The sequence below is a fragment of the Eucalyptus grandis genome, chromosome 4 (assembly GCF_016545825.1).
Source record: "Eucalyptus grandis isolate ANBG69807.140 chromosome 4, ASM1654582v1, whole genome shotgun sequence".
NCBI classification, from domain to species: Eukaryota; Viridiplantae; Streptophyta; class Magnoliopsida; order Myrtales; family Myrtaceae; genus Eucalyptus; species Eucalyptus grandis.
In genome coordinates, this window is record NC_052615.1 from 6,038,112 (window position 1) to 6,057,556 (window position 19,445).

Sequence of the window (19,445 nt, forward strand, 5' to 3'; positions counted from 1 at the left end):
TTTCTCTCTGATGTTAATAGGCACCTAGACTCATTTTAACCTCTATCTTGCAGGCTATAGAAAGGTCGAGATGGAAAGGATGTCTATTTTCTATAATATTGATTTTCCTCAAGGAGCTTATAGACTATCCCAACGTCTCTTTTCATGTTTATTTTTCCGTCATTAAGATTCAACATTTTCATATCTAATCCATGTCATTTCACAAAAAAATTAAATAAATCTATTCATATGCATTTAGAATTTACATGCATTTAACAATAAAAATAATATAAATTTTATTTTTCGCTAATTATAGCATTCAAATTTCATTTTACATCGGAATCTTAGGAGATCTTCATATTTGAATTTGCATCTTTACACTTGAACATGATTATCTTTGTATATAATAGGGGTGAGCGTTTTAGGTTTTGTATAGGTTCCATCTAGAATCTACCCTTTAAAATTGGCTTCTTATTTTTTGGAACTTAAAACATGCTCTATATACCTTGGAATTTGGAACCTACTCGATCACAGCTTCTAAGGTTGGTTCCAAGGCCTACCCATATTTCATGTATATTATTAATCAAACTAGAATCATCATCTTTAATAACCATTACTTATTACTAATCAATCGACAACAATTTATCTATATATAAATAGACACACACACATGAAATATGAAACATTAACAAAGTAAAAATATTAATTATAAATTGGAAGTTCAAACTGATGGTTTCATATTATCTACTCATCATGGAACATTACAGGATTGTGTGAAGTCATAGATCAAGAAAAACATAAAAACTTGTTCCAGTTTAGGTTCCAAGTTTACTTACTCAGAACTTAAAATTTACTTGTCAAAATAGATTCTTTTTGCATATCTTAGAACTTGGAATCAAACTAGTTTCCACTAGTTTGGTTCTAGGTTCTATCTTAGAACCATGTTCATTCCTAATACATGACTCAGAGGGATCTTATTCCGGGACATAAAGGGTCTATTTTGTTTTGTTCCAATTTCTTTATTTTTTTTCCATTTGTTCTTTGGAATAAAAAAAAGAACGAAAATTCATTTGGTAACATCAACTAATTTTTCTATTCCCCAAAATGAAAAAGTAGCTGGAAAGTAGATTTAGAATAAAAATAAGAAGTAGAAAAAAAGTAACTTCGTGTTTCCGGAAACAATTTTCAAAATAAGTTTTTTTTTTCTTTTTATTTCTCTTCACCCCTCGCCCCTGCCATCCGCTGCCAGCGTCGAGCAAGAAGAAAAAAAGAGGAAAAAAGAAAATCTACAAAAATTATTAAAAAATAAAAGAAACAAAAAAAATTTATGGGTCATACCAAATACGTTCCTATTTTTTCTTTTTTATTTCGAGAATAGAAATTTATATAGTTACTAAAAGCGTTATTTTAGTATGAAATTATTTAGGAAATAGAAATATGAAAAGATTATTTTTTAAAAGAAATTATTTTCGGGAACGGAAATGTTACGAAACGCACCTAAAAAAATGCGTTGTCCTAATCTTGCCGGATACATCTCAATTTATTTTTACATATACTCTATTTATTTCTTTAACGTTGTTTGGTTGTTAATTTTATTGGTGCGAAATTTCTATGGGGTCATGTAGAACTATATATATTTCGAAATAAAAAAAAAAAGATTACATGGAACAATGTTTTATTTTTTGGAAAAGATAAAAACGATGTCGGTAACGGACATTGGGCAAAGCTAATGTGACCAAGATTTTGAAGTCAGAATCTATCGTTTGCAAAAGTAAGCGGTTTCGCACTTTTCTTGGTTTCTAAGTAGCCTATAATAACCGACCAAAAAAAAAAAAAAAAAAAGTTGCGGATGATTGAATTTGAGAGAATCCGTGCACAGTATTATCACCGTTTCACGAAAGGGACATCAGCGCCTAGCTACCAATCTTGTAAACCATTTCGAAAGCTTATTTTATTTTCACAATCTTGGTTTGTTTTTTTTTTTTTTTTAAATTCCTTTTTTACTTATCAAAATATTAAAATTTCAAATAAAAGTATGAAATGTCATTATTTTTTTAAAAATGAGCCTAAAATGGACTCTATATCAAATAGGAGTCTGAAAATGGCCATGGTAGTTTAAATAAGGACTTGACCTCATTGGTTGCCGACTGGTTAAAGGCATTTCGTCAAAAGATAATTTTTTTTTTTTTTCAATAAGGACCTGCAAGTCCTTGTTGGTCATTAGTGAGGGCCGTGACCCTTGCCTATGGCAATCTTATAGTGGTGAGGGTGGCCCTTCCCTATGGCTTTCCTAGGGGAGGGTCACCAAGGTAAGGCAATCCACTAACGGTCGTTGGAGAGGGTGGCCTCCCCAGGCCGTCCCTCGCTTGTGGCCGACAAAGGTGGCCTTCCCCTAGCCCTCTCTAGGAATCATTGGTGGCCTGCCATCCTTGAGACCAACCATTGGCAAAAAAGAAGAAAAATTTAAATGAATGATAAAATGACAAAAATGCCTTTAGATTGATCACAAAATCAAGTAATTTCTTGAAATTGTCATTGTCACTCAAGTTCTTATTTAAAATAAAATTCATTTCAAATTTTTATTTGAAAAAATAAGAAACATCTAAGGCTATCGTTTGAAACTAAGTTTACTTTATATCTTTACTTAGAAAGACCATGTCATTTGAGATCTTATTTGATTTATTTTTCCAAATATTTAACTAAAAAAAAACAATATGGGATGGGGGGGTTACCTGCAAATCGTTGCTGTTCACCTCACGCCTCCCTCCTCCTTCCACTAGACCCAACAGCTCACTCTCATCTCTCTCTCTCTTCTCTACAAAAAAGATGAAGTCGTTGCCATGTCCGGACAGACATTAGCCACAGAGACTTCTCTCTCCTCCTCTTCCTTCTCTCTCTCTCTCTCTCTCACCTCACCTCCTTCCTTTCTCTCTCCTCCTCTTCATCACCTCCAAGCTCTCTCTCTGCTCTTTCTATCTCTAGGTTTCGTTAGGTGGGTCGTAGATCTACTGCGAGGAGGAGACAAACCCACGTCGCAGTTCCTCCGGACGAGCGTCCGCGTAGGCCTCGCCGACCTTCCGAAAGCCAGTTGCGGATTCGCGTTTAAAAATGTCGTCTTTGAGGTCAGATCCGAGCTCCTCCCGGGTGCACCCGGCGCCCCTCCTGGTCGACCACTTCGACCGCCTCCCCGACCCCCTCCTCCTCCTCATCTTCAACAGGATCGCCGACGTCAAGGCCCTCGGCCGCTGCGGCGTCGTCTCCCGCCGCTTCCGCCAGCTGGTCCCCCAGGTCGACGCCGTCCTCGTCCGCGTCGACTGCGTCATCTCCGACGACGAGTCCGCCTCCCCCGCCGCCCTCTCCGACAAGGCCCGCAACCCGTTCGCCAGCTTCTTCCAGGCCTTCCTCGGTAACATCGTGAAGCCCCTCCAGGCTCTGGGCCTGTTCCCCGGCGCGAAGAGGGCCCAGTCGGGTCCTTCCTCTTCGTCTTCGTCTTCGTCTTCGCTCGCCGTCGGGAGCGAACGCGACGGCGAGATGGACCAGGGCGGCGTCACTCACCACTCCCCTACTCAGGTCTTGAAGAATTTCAATGAGATTCGGTTCCTCCGCATCGAATTGCCGAGCGGAGAGCTGGGGATCGATGGTGGGATTCTGTTGAAGTGGAGGGCGGATTTCGGGTCTACGCTTGACAATTGCGTGATTTTGGGCGCTTCTTCGGTCGTGCGGTCCGGGCCAGTGAAGAATTTGGTGGGTTCTGAGAATGGAACGGATGCGGGTTGCGCGAACGACGATAATGGAAGCATTCCCGAGTCCTTCTACACAAATGGAGGCCTCAAATTGAGGGTTGTTTGGACGATAAGCTCCTTGATCGCTGCATCTGCAAGGCACTACTTATTGCAGCCCATAATTGCAGAGCATAAGACTCTTGATAGCTTGGTGTTGACGGATGCTGATGGGCAAGGAGTGTTGTGCATGAACAGGGAGCAGCTCGAGGAGCTGAGGGTGAAACCCTTGTCAGCTTCTTCAGCTTCGAAGAGGACATTGGTTCCTGCGCTCAATATGAGGCTCTGGTATGCGCCTCACCTGGAACTGCCTGATGGGGTTGTACTTAAAGGGGCAACTTTGGTTGCCATAAGACCTAGCGAGCAATCTGGGTTGAAGGACATGGCTGATGGGTCTTGGATTTCGACTGCATTCGAGGAGCCTTATGGAACTGCGGCTAGAATGCTGGTCAAAAGGAGGACCTACTGCTTGGAGATGAACTCATTTTGATATCCCCCTGGAAGTTCAGGTACATCTCTGGTAGTTTGTGTGCTTCATATATTTTGTTTGGTACGAAGATGCATTATTCCTTTACATAACGTGCTGATTCATATAGTCTGCTCGTGCTTTGACTAGCTTGTACGATAATTATTGAAATGATTGCTAGATTAGTTAGCAGATTAGTTATTGTATGAATTGCTCAGTACATCTTCAATGGTTTGATTTCTTCATATTTTTGGTTTCGTGCAATTTGAGGTAGTGTTGTTTTACATATTGTTTCTAGATTGGTATAGTCTTGTCATGGCTTAGCTAGTTTGTTCAGGTGCAAGGAATGTTGCGTCATATTTTCTATTTTGTGGATTGGTATTTTTTTGGGGCGTGGATTGAGTCTTGGCTCCTCCCAAAGGGCCATCACTAGCTGACTGATCCTCTGTATCTCTTGATTTTAAATTTGATGGTGAGTCTCTAATTACTTTCTTCGATGGCTCTTTTTTTTTTTTTTTTTTTTTGGGTCGGTCTTCAATGGCTCTTCTACTTATTGGATTTTGATGTGAGCATTCAAACTCAAGTAAACCTTTAGTAGTCTTTCGGTAGGTTTTGGTGTTTTCAGATAGTCATCTCTGTATGAAATTCTAGTTTTGAGGCTCCACAAGGAATTTTGTCTCTTGTTCTAAGCATAAACTTTATTTTCTAAGGTGGATCTTTCTAAATTCTTGGATATTAATGTGGTCACTGCCTCAGCGCCATAATTTTGAAGTCTTCCTTGATTACCTGTTTTTCTTTTCTGCATCTTTTGGTATCACATTCGCTCTTGTAATTACAGCTTCAATAGGTATTGGAAATGATGTATTGTAGTAATAACTTAGTGTTATGTAAAATATTTTTGTCTGAGTTCTGCGTTAATTGCTTTCAATGGATTTTCCCCTGATACTATCATTTGAAATGATTATTGAGGTAGAAGACGTCTTGGTTGTAAAAGCAGAAGATGCAGAAACTACTAAAGCAAGCTTTTTCTGCTTTTTAAGATCAAGTGTGGACCGCTGTAGGTTCCACCTTCCTTTGCTATGAAGTTTTACTGATCATTTAATTAGTAGCGCAAGTCATTTGGAAACAAAATTAATAGCACTCTTTTAAGGATTGATTGCAATTGCTAAGAAAATGATATTTCAGTGTAATGGTGTGTAGAAAGCCAATATAGTCTCTTTATGGTTAAAGAATGCCAGTATAGTCTCTTGTATGGATAAAGAGTTAGTCTCTTTGGGAGTGAAAATAAAATTATGTGGAGACATTATTTAGTGATTAGTTGTAGAAGCGACTTTTACGTGTGAAAGTGGGGTGAGTGAAAGTTGCGACAAGCATTCCCGTGCAAATATTATAGGTTCATCATATTAGCTGCTGCTGCTCCTCCTCCTCCTCCTCCCCCTTGTGGGGGTTGTTTTGTGGCCTGTACTTGTTTCCATTTCAACCTTTCTGTCCAAATGCTTTGCTGGAGTTACTGCACCTTTTTGAAAAAAGCTACTGCCTTAGGAAGCTCTACCAATCTGCTTAGTGTTTTTGGGACCTGTAGATTCTCTACCACTAGAACCTGGTATCTTGTTTTAATTTCTTCTGTTTTGGAGACGACGTGGGGATTATTCTAAGACATGCACTGTGATTTGATTGCATGACCTTCTACCCATCTTCATTGTTTCATCGCCAACCTTTTAGGTGGGAATATCTGTACTGACACTATCACACTATCCTATAAATGAAAAAGAAATTAATGCTGTTTCATGTGGGGACATACCTATTATGTTTTCAGGGTAAGCTGACTGCTGAAAAGGAAAACAACTTTGGACCCTTCCGGTGGGTCAAGGATGAGACCACAATTTTGTTGATGCTAGGACCAGCCAAATGCAGCTTCAAGTAAGCCAAGGTGTGCTGTCTATGCGAAGTACTTTTATTGAAGGGGGGAAGGAGCTACACGGCGATTCTCTTCTGTGCTAAGCGCTGATATTTGAGATGCATCTGCTGGTCAACTTCCTATGGCATACACTTGCAAAGAGCACAACAACTATAGAAATGATGTTAGATTCCTGAGTTTGTAGTCTTCTCAACTTTTAATCTCATACCATGTGAATATTGTAGTAAAGAACATATACTCTAGAAATTCACAAACCAGTGTATTCTCCGTGGGGCATTGAAATCCTGATGCTCGTGCCAGCACAGTCCGCTGAGGTGAATTATAATAAAGGATTATGACGGTGGAATTCCGAGCTTATGAGGAGTCATGATAAAAAATGACTAGTTCTTTGTTGTGAAGATATCATAGCATGTTGAATAGGAGTTGAGGCCCCAGTTATCTGGGACGGGTGGATGATATCATGTTTGGCATCTTCATGCTTCTTTTAAAACCTGTAGGAGAGCCATGATGGTTATAAGGATCGAGCAGACATTGTAATCTGTACTGCTTACATCGGCTTTTCTTCTCCCTTTCCTTTTCTTCTCTTACAATTCTCTTTCACGCGTGACTCGTTGATAACTGATCTTGTATACCTAATAAGGTGAAGCGGTTGCTTCTTTTGACAATCCTAATGATGCAGTGGTGCACTTTCAGATGATTCCAGGGTGTGTGTGCCTCCTGTTGTTTTCCATTGGCCTAATTGTTGAAGTGTTGTTCGTGCTGAACAGACCCCTAGACCAGAGTGTGGTACTGCATGTTGTATTCAAGCATTGTTTGAAAATGGTTCCCTTGTCACTTGCAATCATTTTGCTGGGATGTAAGCAGTGGAAAATGCCCAGAAAGTGATGGAAGTGCCTGCAAATAAATGATTTTTACTGCTTTGGGCCAGAAAGTATTTGTTGGATTCATTCAGTGTGTACTGAGAGAATGAGTTGTATAGTAGTACAGGTGGGTCCAAGAGATGCCACCTTCAGATTCACCTACAGGCGTTCTTTCTCTAGTATAGCAGTACAGGTGGTTGCTAAGTCAGAATTTTGAAGTTAGCCTCGCTCACTTGATGTTGGAAAAATGATGCTGTCTTGAGAAGTACCTATGCACCTGCTCATTCAGTGTGTACTGAGAGAATGAGTTGTATAGTAGTACAGGTGGGTCCAAGAGATGTCACCTTCAGATTCACCTACAGGCGTTCTTTCTCTAGTATAGCAGTACAGGTGGTTGCTAAGTCAGAATTTTGAAGTTAGCCTCGCTCACTTGATGTTGGAAAAATGATGCTGTCTTGAGAAGTACCTATGCACCTGCTCTTTAAGAGCACGCTAGACCTTAGAAAGTGCCCTGCTTTTTGACTGTCTGTTCTGTCACTCTAACCACTTTCGGAGCGGTTTCAAAAGGGTTGGTTTTAAATGATAGGCGAATATCGAGTCTTCTAGTTCCGTGTCATTGTAGATATCTGCTTTTTGTCTTATCTTTTTTCCTTTTTTCTTTGAGGAGTCTATGCTCTATGGCCTTTCAATTATTGGAGTGATGAAGATCACTGAGCTGTCTATGCGCCTTCCATTGTCAAATATACACGAGGTTTCTTAGCTTGCATTGCCGCGAACATCATTCCATGTGAACAGTGATTGAGCTTTTCAGATCTTGAGCGAGCTACAGTAATCTTCGAATACGTCAGCTTCTATGCCATCTACAAACTCTATAATGTCCTCTTATTGAGCATCTGCATCTGGTTCTATTATTCTAACCAAATGATGGATCCAGCAAAACCTGTCCTGCCTCATTGATGCTGTCACCAACTCCTTCTGTCCGGTTCTCTTCTCTTGGGAAAGTGAGGAGGACAGCATCATGGGAAGGGGGTGTTATGTTAGAATCAAAAGTAGTTGAAAGGGGACCAGACTGTCGATTTGTCCTCCTTTTGAGTGCCAGGAAAGGCCAATCTCAAGAATAATTTCAGCTCGTGGGGCATGAGGATATGGTCAGAATCAGAAATGCGTGTCGATCTGCTTCACAGAATCATCAATGCCAACGGGCATTCGATTTCTTTATATGAGAGTGCCTTTATCTGGGGCACACGTGCAGTTCTTCAGCATTACAGAATGTCCTGATTACGCGGACGCTATGATAATGGGAAGGCTCGTTTGTCCTGGAGTACCGACGCGTGATCCTTTTGGTAGGACATGAAAATCTTTAGAACATGGGCTGCTTCTCGTCCATTGTGGTTGCTCTACTACGCCATTTGCTCATTTAACCCTGGTGTCCCATCGAGTTTAAGCTAGCTAAAGCCTGGACACACTAGTTACTTACCTGCTATCCTGCCGTGCAGGACAGCTCTTGTGGTATCGCGTGCAAGATTAGCACTGGTTTTAGGAAGGAGCCGGTGGGGGTGAGGCCGGTTCAATCTCTGCCGCAGCCACCTTTGAATTTGCATTCGCATTTTCCTTGGCGCTTACTTGCACGAGAAGCTGAACTTAGCGAAAATGCAACACCGCTACTGCTTTTTCATATGCTTTAGTTGGTATGACTATTGACACGAAAACGCAACTTGCCTCTTGGCCTAAGCAAGCCCTGGACCAAGAATATACGTGATGAAACCTTCCGCATTTTGGTATTGTTCAAGTGCATTGCACGCGGCATATCCCAAGATTCATCCTTGTAAGCTGATAAAAGAAAAAAGTTGTTCTCTTCTCATCATAAAGCCCTTCTTTATTCTTGTTAAGCTGCCAGTGATGGTATCGAATCGACACACAAGTGCTGAAAGGACTGCGAAATTGAGCCGGACAATAACTCATATGCCAATTTGATTCTGGCGACCGAGTTGAGCTGACATGAATGCTTCTATATTGAACTAGGAGATGATATCTATGCACAAGCATATATCATTTGCACATTTCTACAGGCGGTTCTAAGTCCCTGCATTCGTCTTGGTCTTCTTTGACGGTATCATCGTTTATACCAAGCGTTGGGTCTACTATTTCAGTCGCAACCAAAGATTGCATAAAACCGTTTGCATAGAAGTGTTCACTTTCAAAAGTTGAGAGAGGAATCATGCGATCAGCAAGGATAAGCATGAGCTTTTGTTTAATCTCATCTGTATTCACGGGGTGATTAGGTGACTAGAGTGGGAGGGTTTGCTTTCGATTCGAAAGCAACCAAGTCCAAATGCAGCACAACCACGCCTCAGGCTCCTGCACTCTAAGCCCATCAAACAGATGGGTTAGGTTGAGTTGGACTGAAAATAGTCTAATCCAAATTGATCTGCTTAACCCGTTTTAACTTATTTCCATGCAATACAAATATTGTGAATCATATCCAACCCAATTCATATTGCTAAAATACCTTCATATTTAATTAAATAAAGGAAAAATTATATACAAATTAAGAAGAGACCACGAAATGAGTAGGCACGAAATTGAGTGGGGTGAGAGAGTGAAATGGACCGAGGGAAGACGGAGTGAGTTTCCTGCAGGTATGCCTTTCTACCGTGGGCAAACAACTCTTGTTCAAATCTTTAAAGGACAGCATTTTAACAGAAAATTACTCTGACCTTTAATTCAGAGCCTAGAGACATTGTTCTAGAATGGTAACATTTCTAACTATCTGAACTATATTTCTTAGATGATCCTACTAGGCTGGAGAAAAAAATAGAGTTTAAAAAGACATTGAGAGTTTTACGTAAAACACTCAATGGGTTGGGTTGTTTTGCATTTCACTATTCTAAACCCATTTACTGAATATAATTAATCCATATAACTTGTCTAATTTTATATGGATCAATAAATGGATCATAGCCCTATTTTGACAGGTCCACCTTTGACTCAATTGGAAGATCCAAAACCGAAAATAGCATTTGCTAGCGTACAGATCACATAAGTAAGAGTTCATCGTGGCAAAAGCAACCAAATGGCAACGGAAAAAATACTAGACCAGCAGTTGGTAATTCCCAGCGCCGACCAAGTTGCCAAATACAAAACGCATGTATCATCGGCACGTTATCAGATAATATACAAATGATTGCCGCGCCTATAGACCTACCATAAAGCTAAATCACAGTACTATTTAACTAAGTTGTTGCTGATCATGCTAGTGTCTGCTGCTTCTATTCCATGCACAACTTTCGTTTTACTAAAGTGTGAGCAATTCCAATTACCAACAATGTATCAGGACCAAAGAGTGACTGCAATGAGAACTCATCTGCCCGTACCCGATATGTAAATGAGCTTCATCTGAGATTATACTTCTATTACTGATGTTAACAGAAAGATGCTCCAGATACCATTATTAGAATCATTTTTCTTTTCTGTCTAAAGATTAAAGGGAAGGTAAGGGAGAGAAGAAACAACATTAGCGCCGAGCGCTGTGGAGCCTTATTTCAGAAAATGAGGTGGAACCTGCACTGGCTATATTTGTCCAGACAGAAACAGAAATGATATATACACGTTTGATTGAGATATACTTCAAAGAGTCAATACATTTTCCGGCCACAACGATCACATGCACTGGAAGTGGGGGATGGCTTCTCCGGTTTCACCTTCGACATCTTTGGGAGGTCCAGTTCCAGAACATCATTAAGTGCTTTCGAACCTTGCTGGAGCTCACCCGCACTAAAAAATTCCAAGAGAACATCAAAGACAGTGGGCATCAGCTGATGGAACCACTTCAGTATTTAAAGTAAGAGCATGCACATTTGAAACCCAAACAAAGAATTGAGAAAGAACACATGCGATATAAGTCCTCAATTCTTGATAAAGCTGAATCTGTAACAAGAGACATATATCGGAAGCATACATTTCGAAAGGACATAGGATCTCCACCTATACATCTCAATGAAGCCCCAAAAGATTGGGTGGTGGTAGGTAGTAAGTTTCATCAAAAAAAGTTACAAGCTTCTGCTCAAGGTGATAGGTTAAGATGATCTTCATAAATTTTTTGGCAGCATGTGCATGGATATCATTTGCTGGCACTTTCATCCATGATATGTTAATAAAGAATTTGGTTCCCATTTTTTCCTCATTCTGCGAATATAGGAGGCATCTCTATCCATCTACTGGTATGATCTTCTGTTTGTAAAAAGAGGAGAAATTCCACAAATAACAAGTAATGTTGCACCCAGAACTCTTTGAAAAGGACCATCATAACCAGACATTTGGAGCATTGCCACTTCTACTTATCTCTGGCTGAGGCTTTATTGATAAGATACATCTTAAAAATACAACCATCATAACCAGAAGATCAGAGAGCTGCAATTTGTATTTATCTCTCTGGCTGCGGCAATATGAATAGATACATCATAAAAGCAATTCTCTATGTGACTTCCTAATTTCCCATTCAAATGCGAGGCATTGATTTATCAATCATATTTAGTAACTGTAAGCATGTACATTACCTCATTGACAATGGAGGGGTCAATCTGATGATAGTATCATGCGTTGGCTTGGCAAGAACCCCCCTCTCCTTTAACTTCAGACAAATGTCATATGCAGAGATGGGAAACATATTGGAGCTGTTCAGCTCCACAGCATTGAACAATCCTCTACCCCGTACTTCTTTTATAAACTCCGGAAATTTTTGCTGAATTTTAATTAATTGAGACCTCAACTCCTCTCCTAATTGGGCTGATCTGTAAAAGAGTAGCAGACATGAACTAGAAATATAACTAAGGTAAATACACTAGCATAGAACAGGAAAGCATGCAAGATACTCCCGGGGAGAACCGAATTTAAGTCATAAATCCTTCATGCAAAGGTGGTCTGTGCTTAAAGAACTGCTAAATGACATTGCAAATTTCAAAAAGTTAATGAGCCAATGATATGCAGATGGTCGAATTGTTTGGCCCTTTTTCTTGGTGTGACCATTCAGTACAGCCAATATGCTGAGATGACAAAAAGACACTGACAAATAGAACATGGCACTACTTTTGTATTGAAAATACTATGGTGTTGACTGGTTAGGTAGTCACTAGGGATGATCCAACATAAGAGCCAGTGAAAAAGCACACCTCTCAGCAAGCCCCTCACTCCTGATTACATCTAGGGCAGCAACTGCTACTGCACTGGCCAGAGGATTACCTCCAAAGGTGCTGCACACAACAAGGAAATGGAGAAAGGGTTGTGAGAAATAATACCAGACAGCCTTGAACAACAACACCCCCCCCAAAAAAAAAAAAAAAAAAAAAAAACAATGAAAGAATGAGAAAAGAACCCAAAAATAAGTACGTGACAAAATGACCTGAGGAATCACAAAAGCAAAATACGTTGTTAGACAAGCAGCTTGCTAATCAGCAGCTAAACTCTATTACAGGGAAGAGCATAATGTCAGAGGTTCTGATACATGACCATGGTCATAGGCTTCCTCATACAATATGCTTTTGACTGTTTCTGTCGCAGGAGCCTATTGTACCTCCACCTTGTCAACTCTTTAATTCATTCAGTGTATAAGTTCTAAATATACTGGTTGAACCTCCATCCTAGAGAACCTCAAACCTAATATTAAGGGAAGAAAAGCTAATAAATCAACCAACTCCGACATGTTTGTCTGGTCAGCAGTTTTCAAAATTCTGCATGGTATGGATTAATAATGCCATAGCACCTCAAGAGTTGGACCAACAGAATCGATTTAAAACTGCATTTGAAATAAGCAAGGATTTTCATTTGAAGCTGGCAGCTAATCACTTTGTGGTTAATCACAAAATGAAATAGATCTTGAAAGTCATATGGGGTTTAATAGATGTCTGCAGCCAAAACTCCCTGTAATCGTTTACTAAGTAAGATTGCAAATACAACTTTCAGGAGAATTCTACTCACAAAAGGGACAAAATATTATTCACAAAAGGCACAACTGTCAAACCTTCCATGCTCTCCAGGTCGAATGCAGAGCATTACATCTTTATCTGCAAGCACTGCACTTACAGGTATCACTCCACCACCCAGTGCTTTGCCCAGAATCTGTTTAAATACAGAAGGATCAAATAAAGATGCATGGAGGCAAACATGACGAAGCACAAATTTGTGGACTAAACCCCATCATTCACATTAAAATCAATACAGCTCTTGTATATTGTGCCATTACGGTTGTAGAAGAAACGTACTATGTCACTCCTCAAATGAATATCACGGTGTAGATTGAATTCTTGACAAAACTAGTAAATGTTCTGCTTGAAGTGGTTTGAATTGATAACCACCAGTGTGTACTTTGATTTTTAGAATATTGGACAGATTCTATTTATGTTAAAGATTAAAAAGTGTATTCCTCTAGCCTTGTACTCTCAGCTGTATATCTGAGGAATAGAATAATTCTCTCATTCTCTACCACGCATCAGCACTCTGCAGTAAACCAGTAGACAGGAGAATAATTGTAAGGTTTCAGTTCGTTCAACTTCAAAGGAGCTTTGTAGGAAATAGGCAGAGATGCACATTCTTCTCTAAGGGCATAGAAATTAACATAATTTTTCCTCGAACCAAATAATCCCAGAGGGGCTAACCAAATTTAATACAATTGAACAATTCTCGAGTAATAACTGCAATGAAAACACATCATCCATCCGTCAAAAGGCAAAAGATAAGGAGGAAGATCAACACCAAAAATAATAACAATGAAAAGAAACACAGAAATATTATATGTGTGTCGAAATGATAAAAATGGTCATTGATCTGAGTAATTCAATGCCTTACCACTACATCAGGGCGAACTTCTTCCCAGTCACATGCCAGCAGTTTTCCTGTCCTTGCTAAGCCAGTTTGTATCTCATCAGCAATCATTAGAATATTATACTTTGAGCAGAGATCTCTGACAGCCCTCAAATAACCATCTGGAGGAAGTATGACCTGTAAATAATGTGGCAAAAATAATATAAAAATTTGTGTGAGGAGAAGAAGGAACAAAGAGAGAACTCAATCCCAGAGCCCAAAATTTTTAGGTCATATTAGATTATAGTTAACCGGATTTCCTTGTGAAACAGGAGTCAAGAGTCTGAAAACTGACTGGTTTAAGGACACAAACACAGTTCTTACAATCAAGAATGCGAATCAAAGAAAGTTGTCCATTTGGGATATTTGAATCAGAAATGCTCCTAGGGACATTGTTCAGGCTCAACAAGTATGAAAGGTTGCATAGCACTGAAACAAATATATGCACACAACATAAATTTCCATCCATATGGATACTGCTAGCTACAGAGGAAGATAGTTGGCACCAGACAAGGCGAAGATAAGCCCTCAACATTTCAATCTAAAACAGTCCCATCCCTCCATACCCTGAAAAAGATAACATTCTTTTAATTGGTCAAGATCATTAGTCATACATACCCCAGCTTCTCCTTGAATAGGTTCAAAAAGGAATCCAGCTATTCGATCTCCACTTTCTGACCTCATAGACAGAAGAATGATAAGTCTTAGATCAACAATGTCACAACAAAGTTGTTTCAATAGATCAAAGGTATCAATGAAAATGCTCAGTCTGAAGCTCATATATTTGAATTCTTAGGCCAGTCAGAAGAAATATATTATGAAGCATGATCAACATACTATGAAACCATAGACTAAGTAAACAAAAGAGACTCCGTTTTGGTTTAGACCTTTAAAAATTCTCTCCAGCGCTGCCTGATCTCCAAAGTCAACTTTGAGATGGCCGGGCAACAATGGCCCAAAACCACGGGTAGCCTCATTGTCACAGCTCATAGAAATAACAGCCAATGTACGACCATGAAAGCAGCCACAACACGAGACTATGATAGCCTGCACATGAATCCATTAGTGCAAGAATGATAGTTGGACAAAAATCTCAATTAGTCTTATGGAAGTTGTTCAAATGAAGAAGCATGCCACATAAATAAATAACCAACACCACTAAGGAGACAGCTGATCACATGGCTTGGTGTCATCCACATTAGGTACTAAAGCAAAGAAACAATAGAAAATAAAACGACCCTCTGGCAGGTTCTTATATTTGTGGCAAACACATAGGATTTATGATCTCCTGGCATAGGGCCTTGGATAAGAAAGTGGAAGCAAAAGCTAACTTGAGACAGAAGTGCAACACTCAAGATCAAGTAATGCATCCTTGCATATGTACAAGTTGTCAATAGTTCTTCAGAGTATGTATGGAACTGATAGATAAGCGTCATAGGAAGAGACAAGACAAGGACGTCCAAAATGGCAATAAGAAGAATGGATGGAAACTAATTATATTAGTAGCCTTTTAGAGTTCTATATTCCCAATACCATGTTTAGGTTGACCTGTTTTGTTTCTTGCTTATTCACTAATTTGAGAAACTTATGGATTCTCTGTACTAAATGGATTTTTAGCTAGGATCAAAGAGGAGAAGATGAAGGGCGAAGATCGCAAGTAGCACCTAGCAGAGACATCTGTTGATCCAATAGGATCAGGCCATTTGCAAATCAGAGGATCTAAGAGACAGGAGATGAAAGGGTCTTCTCCAAATGGCAATTGAAAGATGTTGAAAGGGAACCCACAGGTCCAGAAAAAATATAAAGTTCAGGACATTATACAGCTTAGTTTGTTGAAGATTCATCTGCTTATGAACAAGTAGCCTCATTGAGGAAATCAGTTGGGTTAGAAAGAACCAGACAAAGCGTACTGGTACAAGCCAAATCAGGCATAAGAAAGAAAGTTGCTAAAATGCTAGAAATTCAGGCAGAAATCTGAATATGAATGCTTTTCTGATGGATTGTATGTTCTTGTTCCCACAAATGATCCTTCAAGTTCAAAGAGCTATAAGTCATGCATATAAGACCTCCTTGCTTTTGCATTACCTGTTGTAATTGTACTCCTAAATGCCTAAAACTGACAAAATTAATCTTCTTTCTCTCTTGTAGCATAGAAAATTTCTAAAAATGCCTCAAGATACCAATAATGAACCTGTCTAATGCAGATCTAATAATTCCTTCAGCATATTGCATGAATGAGGCACTTCCAATCACTCTTGACATACCAAATGAATTGTGATTGTTTGTACTCAACAATCTAACAGAAGCATACCTATTCACTTAATCTAAGTTTATACTCCTTCTATGACATGATCTACTGTTCCAACTTTTTTCCTTGAGAAACTATAAATAATAAGATGTCACAGTTTTGCCTTAAGTGAGAGAGCAAAGGCATTCCTGAGGCTTATCACCTTACATAGTTTGATAGCTAGCAAGTCCTTGTATGTTAAAAATGGAAAGCAGAACCCATGTGCACAAAGATACATTATATATCATTGAAAATTAACCGCAATCTCCATGCATGGAGATGGTTTAGTATTTGGTCTGTTGTGACTGGTCAATTCTCAGATAAGGGGTTAAAAAAAAGGATCTGTCTGGTGCTCAACAAGCATCTACCAAACAAAGGAGGCTTCTCACAATGCAGATAAATGCAACAATCAATCTGAATATCATACGATAGCATAAACATGTATGAATTACCTCATCTTTTGGTATCCTTTTCTTTTCATAACCCCATTTTCTCGCTAATTTCAAAGCTGTTTCCACACCTTCGGCGCCAGTATTCATTGGTAGCACCATATCATAGCCAAAAATACTGGTTAAGTGCTCAGCAAAAGTTGGAAACCTATCATTGTAGAATGCTCTGGAGCTAAGGGTAAGCTTTTCTGCTTGTTCTTTTAATGCTGTCAAGATCTTCGGATGACAATGTCCCTAGAGAAGGAGGTCACAAAACTGAACACATAAGTCAAGTCAATTCAGTATATGCGGAAGTTAACAGAGCATTAGCCACTTCACTAATTCAGATTGGTAATGTCTATCCACTAATAACCAGCTTCTTAGCCATTTATCTCTTTTTGAGAATTCATCCATTCAAGCATAACCAGATAGGCAATTACTATCAATTCATTCATAAGGCATAGAGATTTGCATGCAAGTTATTACCTGATTTACTGCAGAGTAAGCAGACAGAAAATCCAGATACTTGTTACCCTCTGGATCCCATACAGATGACCCCCTAGCTTGAGAAAACACCATAGGAACTGGGTGATAACTGCATTTGAGCCAGCAAAATGATTAGATAAGAAGTTAGAACAAAGCATGACTTGTCTCAATAAGAGAAACCCGTTCATTTATGAACTCAAAGAAGGACTCCGCTAGCATCATTCATCAAAATGCTAAATGGTATTATCTGACTGGTGATTCACTTGACACTTATACGGGTACATGCACTTCTGAACTTTGAGCAAAATCAAACAGAATTTAACCCCGAAATGCCAGAACCAGACTCTGCCACTGTTGACTCCTTTAATTGTTAATGAGTTACATCAGTAAAGTAATTTCACATTCAAGAGATTCTAGCACAGTTCTACAAGAATCCATCACTACCATGCCACAATAGTAATCCCAATCATTTCATAAATTGGATGAATAAGTCTCCGTGCAAAGCATGTATCTTGATTCTAGAACCAGAAAGCTACCCAACAATTGATGATTTTAGCACAACTATTATCTTTGGGACCACGTGCAAAAGATAGGGGATAAGTAAAAGTCTATGGCAATCTCCCCATTCAAAGTAAAAGTCTATGCAAGACTAGTTTTCCACAAATTAATAAAAGGCACTAAAAATCCATTCAGTCTTCACAGACACATTGCCAGACTCCAGCAGCCAGAACGAGTCCAAGGAAAAAAAGAAGAAAAAACCTACCACCCACTTCAAATGGCAGGATCATCTATATAGATCAAAGAATCAATACCTTTTCTTTAAATAAGTGATTAAATTATCAACCTTACGTCAGGCTTATAATTGCATATTGCGCAAAAGTAGGCCTGCCCTTTTTTTCGGAAAACCGGCTTTTGGAAGAGGAGATGTTAGGCATGGATTACGAAAACTAAGGAACAGAAGATGTTTTCATGATCTGCGAAAAAACTTAGGCTTCAATTCCAGCTCGGGGTCCCAGAGGTGGCGTCTCTCCAAGGTCCCATCTTTAGACACAACGTTTTCATGGTCAGGAAAAATAAATTATTCCCATATGACAATTCCAGCCAAACAAAGAAACAAAAAACGATATCGATTCAGTTTCCCATAAGATAAGAAAAAAAAGAAAAAAAAACCATGCCAACGATATCCGTTTGTCTGCGAAGGAACCGACCCTGAACTCTAAAAAATTCTGAACGAGAAGAGGACCGGAGCAATGCAGGAAGCCGGCAGAACGAACGACTCCTTCGACAAGAACCCATTACTCCCCGAACCATCCAAGCAACGGAGACGCCAAAAAAAAGAAAAATTGGCAGCCACAACCGAATTCGAGCAAGCAAAACCAGAGACGAAATTAGAAAAAGAGAGAGAGAAAGAGAGAGGGAGGGGCAGAGAGGACCGACTTGTGAGCGCTGTACTCGTGCTCCAGATCGATGAGGTGTTGCGAGGAGGACGGGTTGGTGCCTTCGGGAAGCGCTCCGAAGCCCCGCCTCCCCGCGAAGGACCCCCTGCTCAGCAGGCGCTGCAACGGCCGCCGCGTCGCCGCCATCCGAATCGGGTTCCGACGCTTCTGCGGCTCTGGTTCCGAGGGGAGGACGAGGTGATGATGATTGAGTTCGGAAATGGCGTGCGCGCTTCCCCGCGTCTCCTTCTGAGCTCGGTTTTGAAGAAGATGATGCTGATGTTGCGTCTCTGTCTATCTCTCTGTGAATTGTTGTCGGAGGATGTTGATAATCCGAGTCATAGAAACACTTCCCAAAGCAATATCCGGCCTGGCCCACACCGCTAGCGCTGGACACGTACATTTACCGTTTTGGGCACGAGGTTTTGGATAATGGCATTTCTAAATGCGCACCCTCAAAACTCATTTCGGGCCCGAGACCCCGATGCCGGGCAGCGGGGTCCAGGGAGGCTGAGCCAGAGACCTGGGCACGCCAAGCTCCCCGGCATCCCGACACAAGTCCACAGAGGCCGAGTGCAAGATCTCAATGCTTGGACCTTGCTCATCGAAGCTAGGCACAAGGTCCACAAAGATCGGGTTCGGGACCCTAATTCCTATAACCAAGGTCTGTGAAGGTTGGTCTTTATGCATTGATGCTCATGCTCAACTTATGTGGATTGGGTCCGAGCCCGAGTTCCTAAGTTCAAGGCTTGAGTATATTAAGGTGGGGCCCAGGTCCACAAAAAACATGCTTAAGACTTTGACACCCGTGTTTGATCATCAGGCATGCACAAGTAACTGATGCTTGAGTGATACATATTTAATTAAGAAAACAAAAGTAGGCTTTCATTTCTAAATGACAGAAAATGATTTTCAATTTATTTTCAGATTTCAGTTAGATATAAAAAAATA

At 40.0% G+C, this 19,445-nt stretch overlaps 2 protein-coding genes across 2 annotated transcripts; one reads left to right on the forward strand and one right to left on the reverse strand.

Moving 5' to 3' along the window:
• The first annotated feature begins 2,743 nt into the window (after positions 1–2,743).
• LOC104440781 (F-box protein At5g46170) lies at positions 2,744–6,710 on the forward strand. Its single transcript, XM_010053747.3, has 2 exons — positions 2,744–4,267; positions 6,041–6,710. Exon 1 carries the CDS (start codon positions 3,088–3,090, stop codon positions 4,246–4,248), a length of 1,161 nt encoding a protein of 386 aa, XP_010052049.2. The 5' UTR covers positions 2,744–3,087; the 3' UTR covers positions 4,249–4,267; positions 6,041–6,710.
• A 3,790-nt stretch (positions 6,711–10,500) lies between these two features.
• On the reverse strand, positions 10,501–18,805 carry LOC104440782 (ornithine aminotransferase, mitochondrial). The gene is made up of 10 exons (XM_010053748.3): positions 18,496–18,805; positions 17,059–17,167; positions 16,597–16,827; positions 14,745–14,904; positions 14,476–14,531; positions 13,843–13,995; positions 13,019–13,116; positions 12,171–12,251; positions 11,559–11,792; positions 10,501–10,776 (listed from the first exon to the last, which is right to left on the reverse strand). The coding sequence occupies exons 1-10, from the start codon at positions 18,639–18,641 to the stop codon at positions 10,638–10,640; spliced, it is 1,407 nt and encodes a 468-aa protein (XP_010052050.2). The 5' UTR covers positions 18,642–18,805; the 3' UTR covers positions 10,501–10,637.
• Between the last annotated feature and the right edge of the window lie 640 nt (positions 18,806–19,445).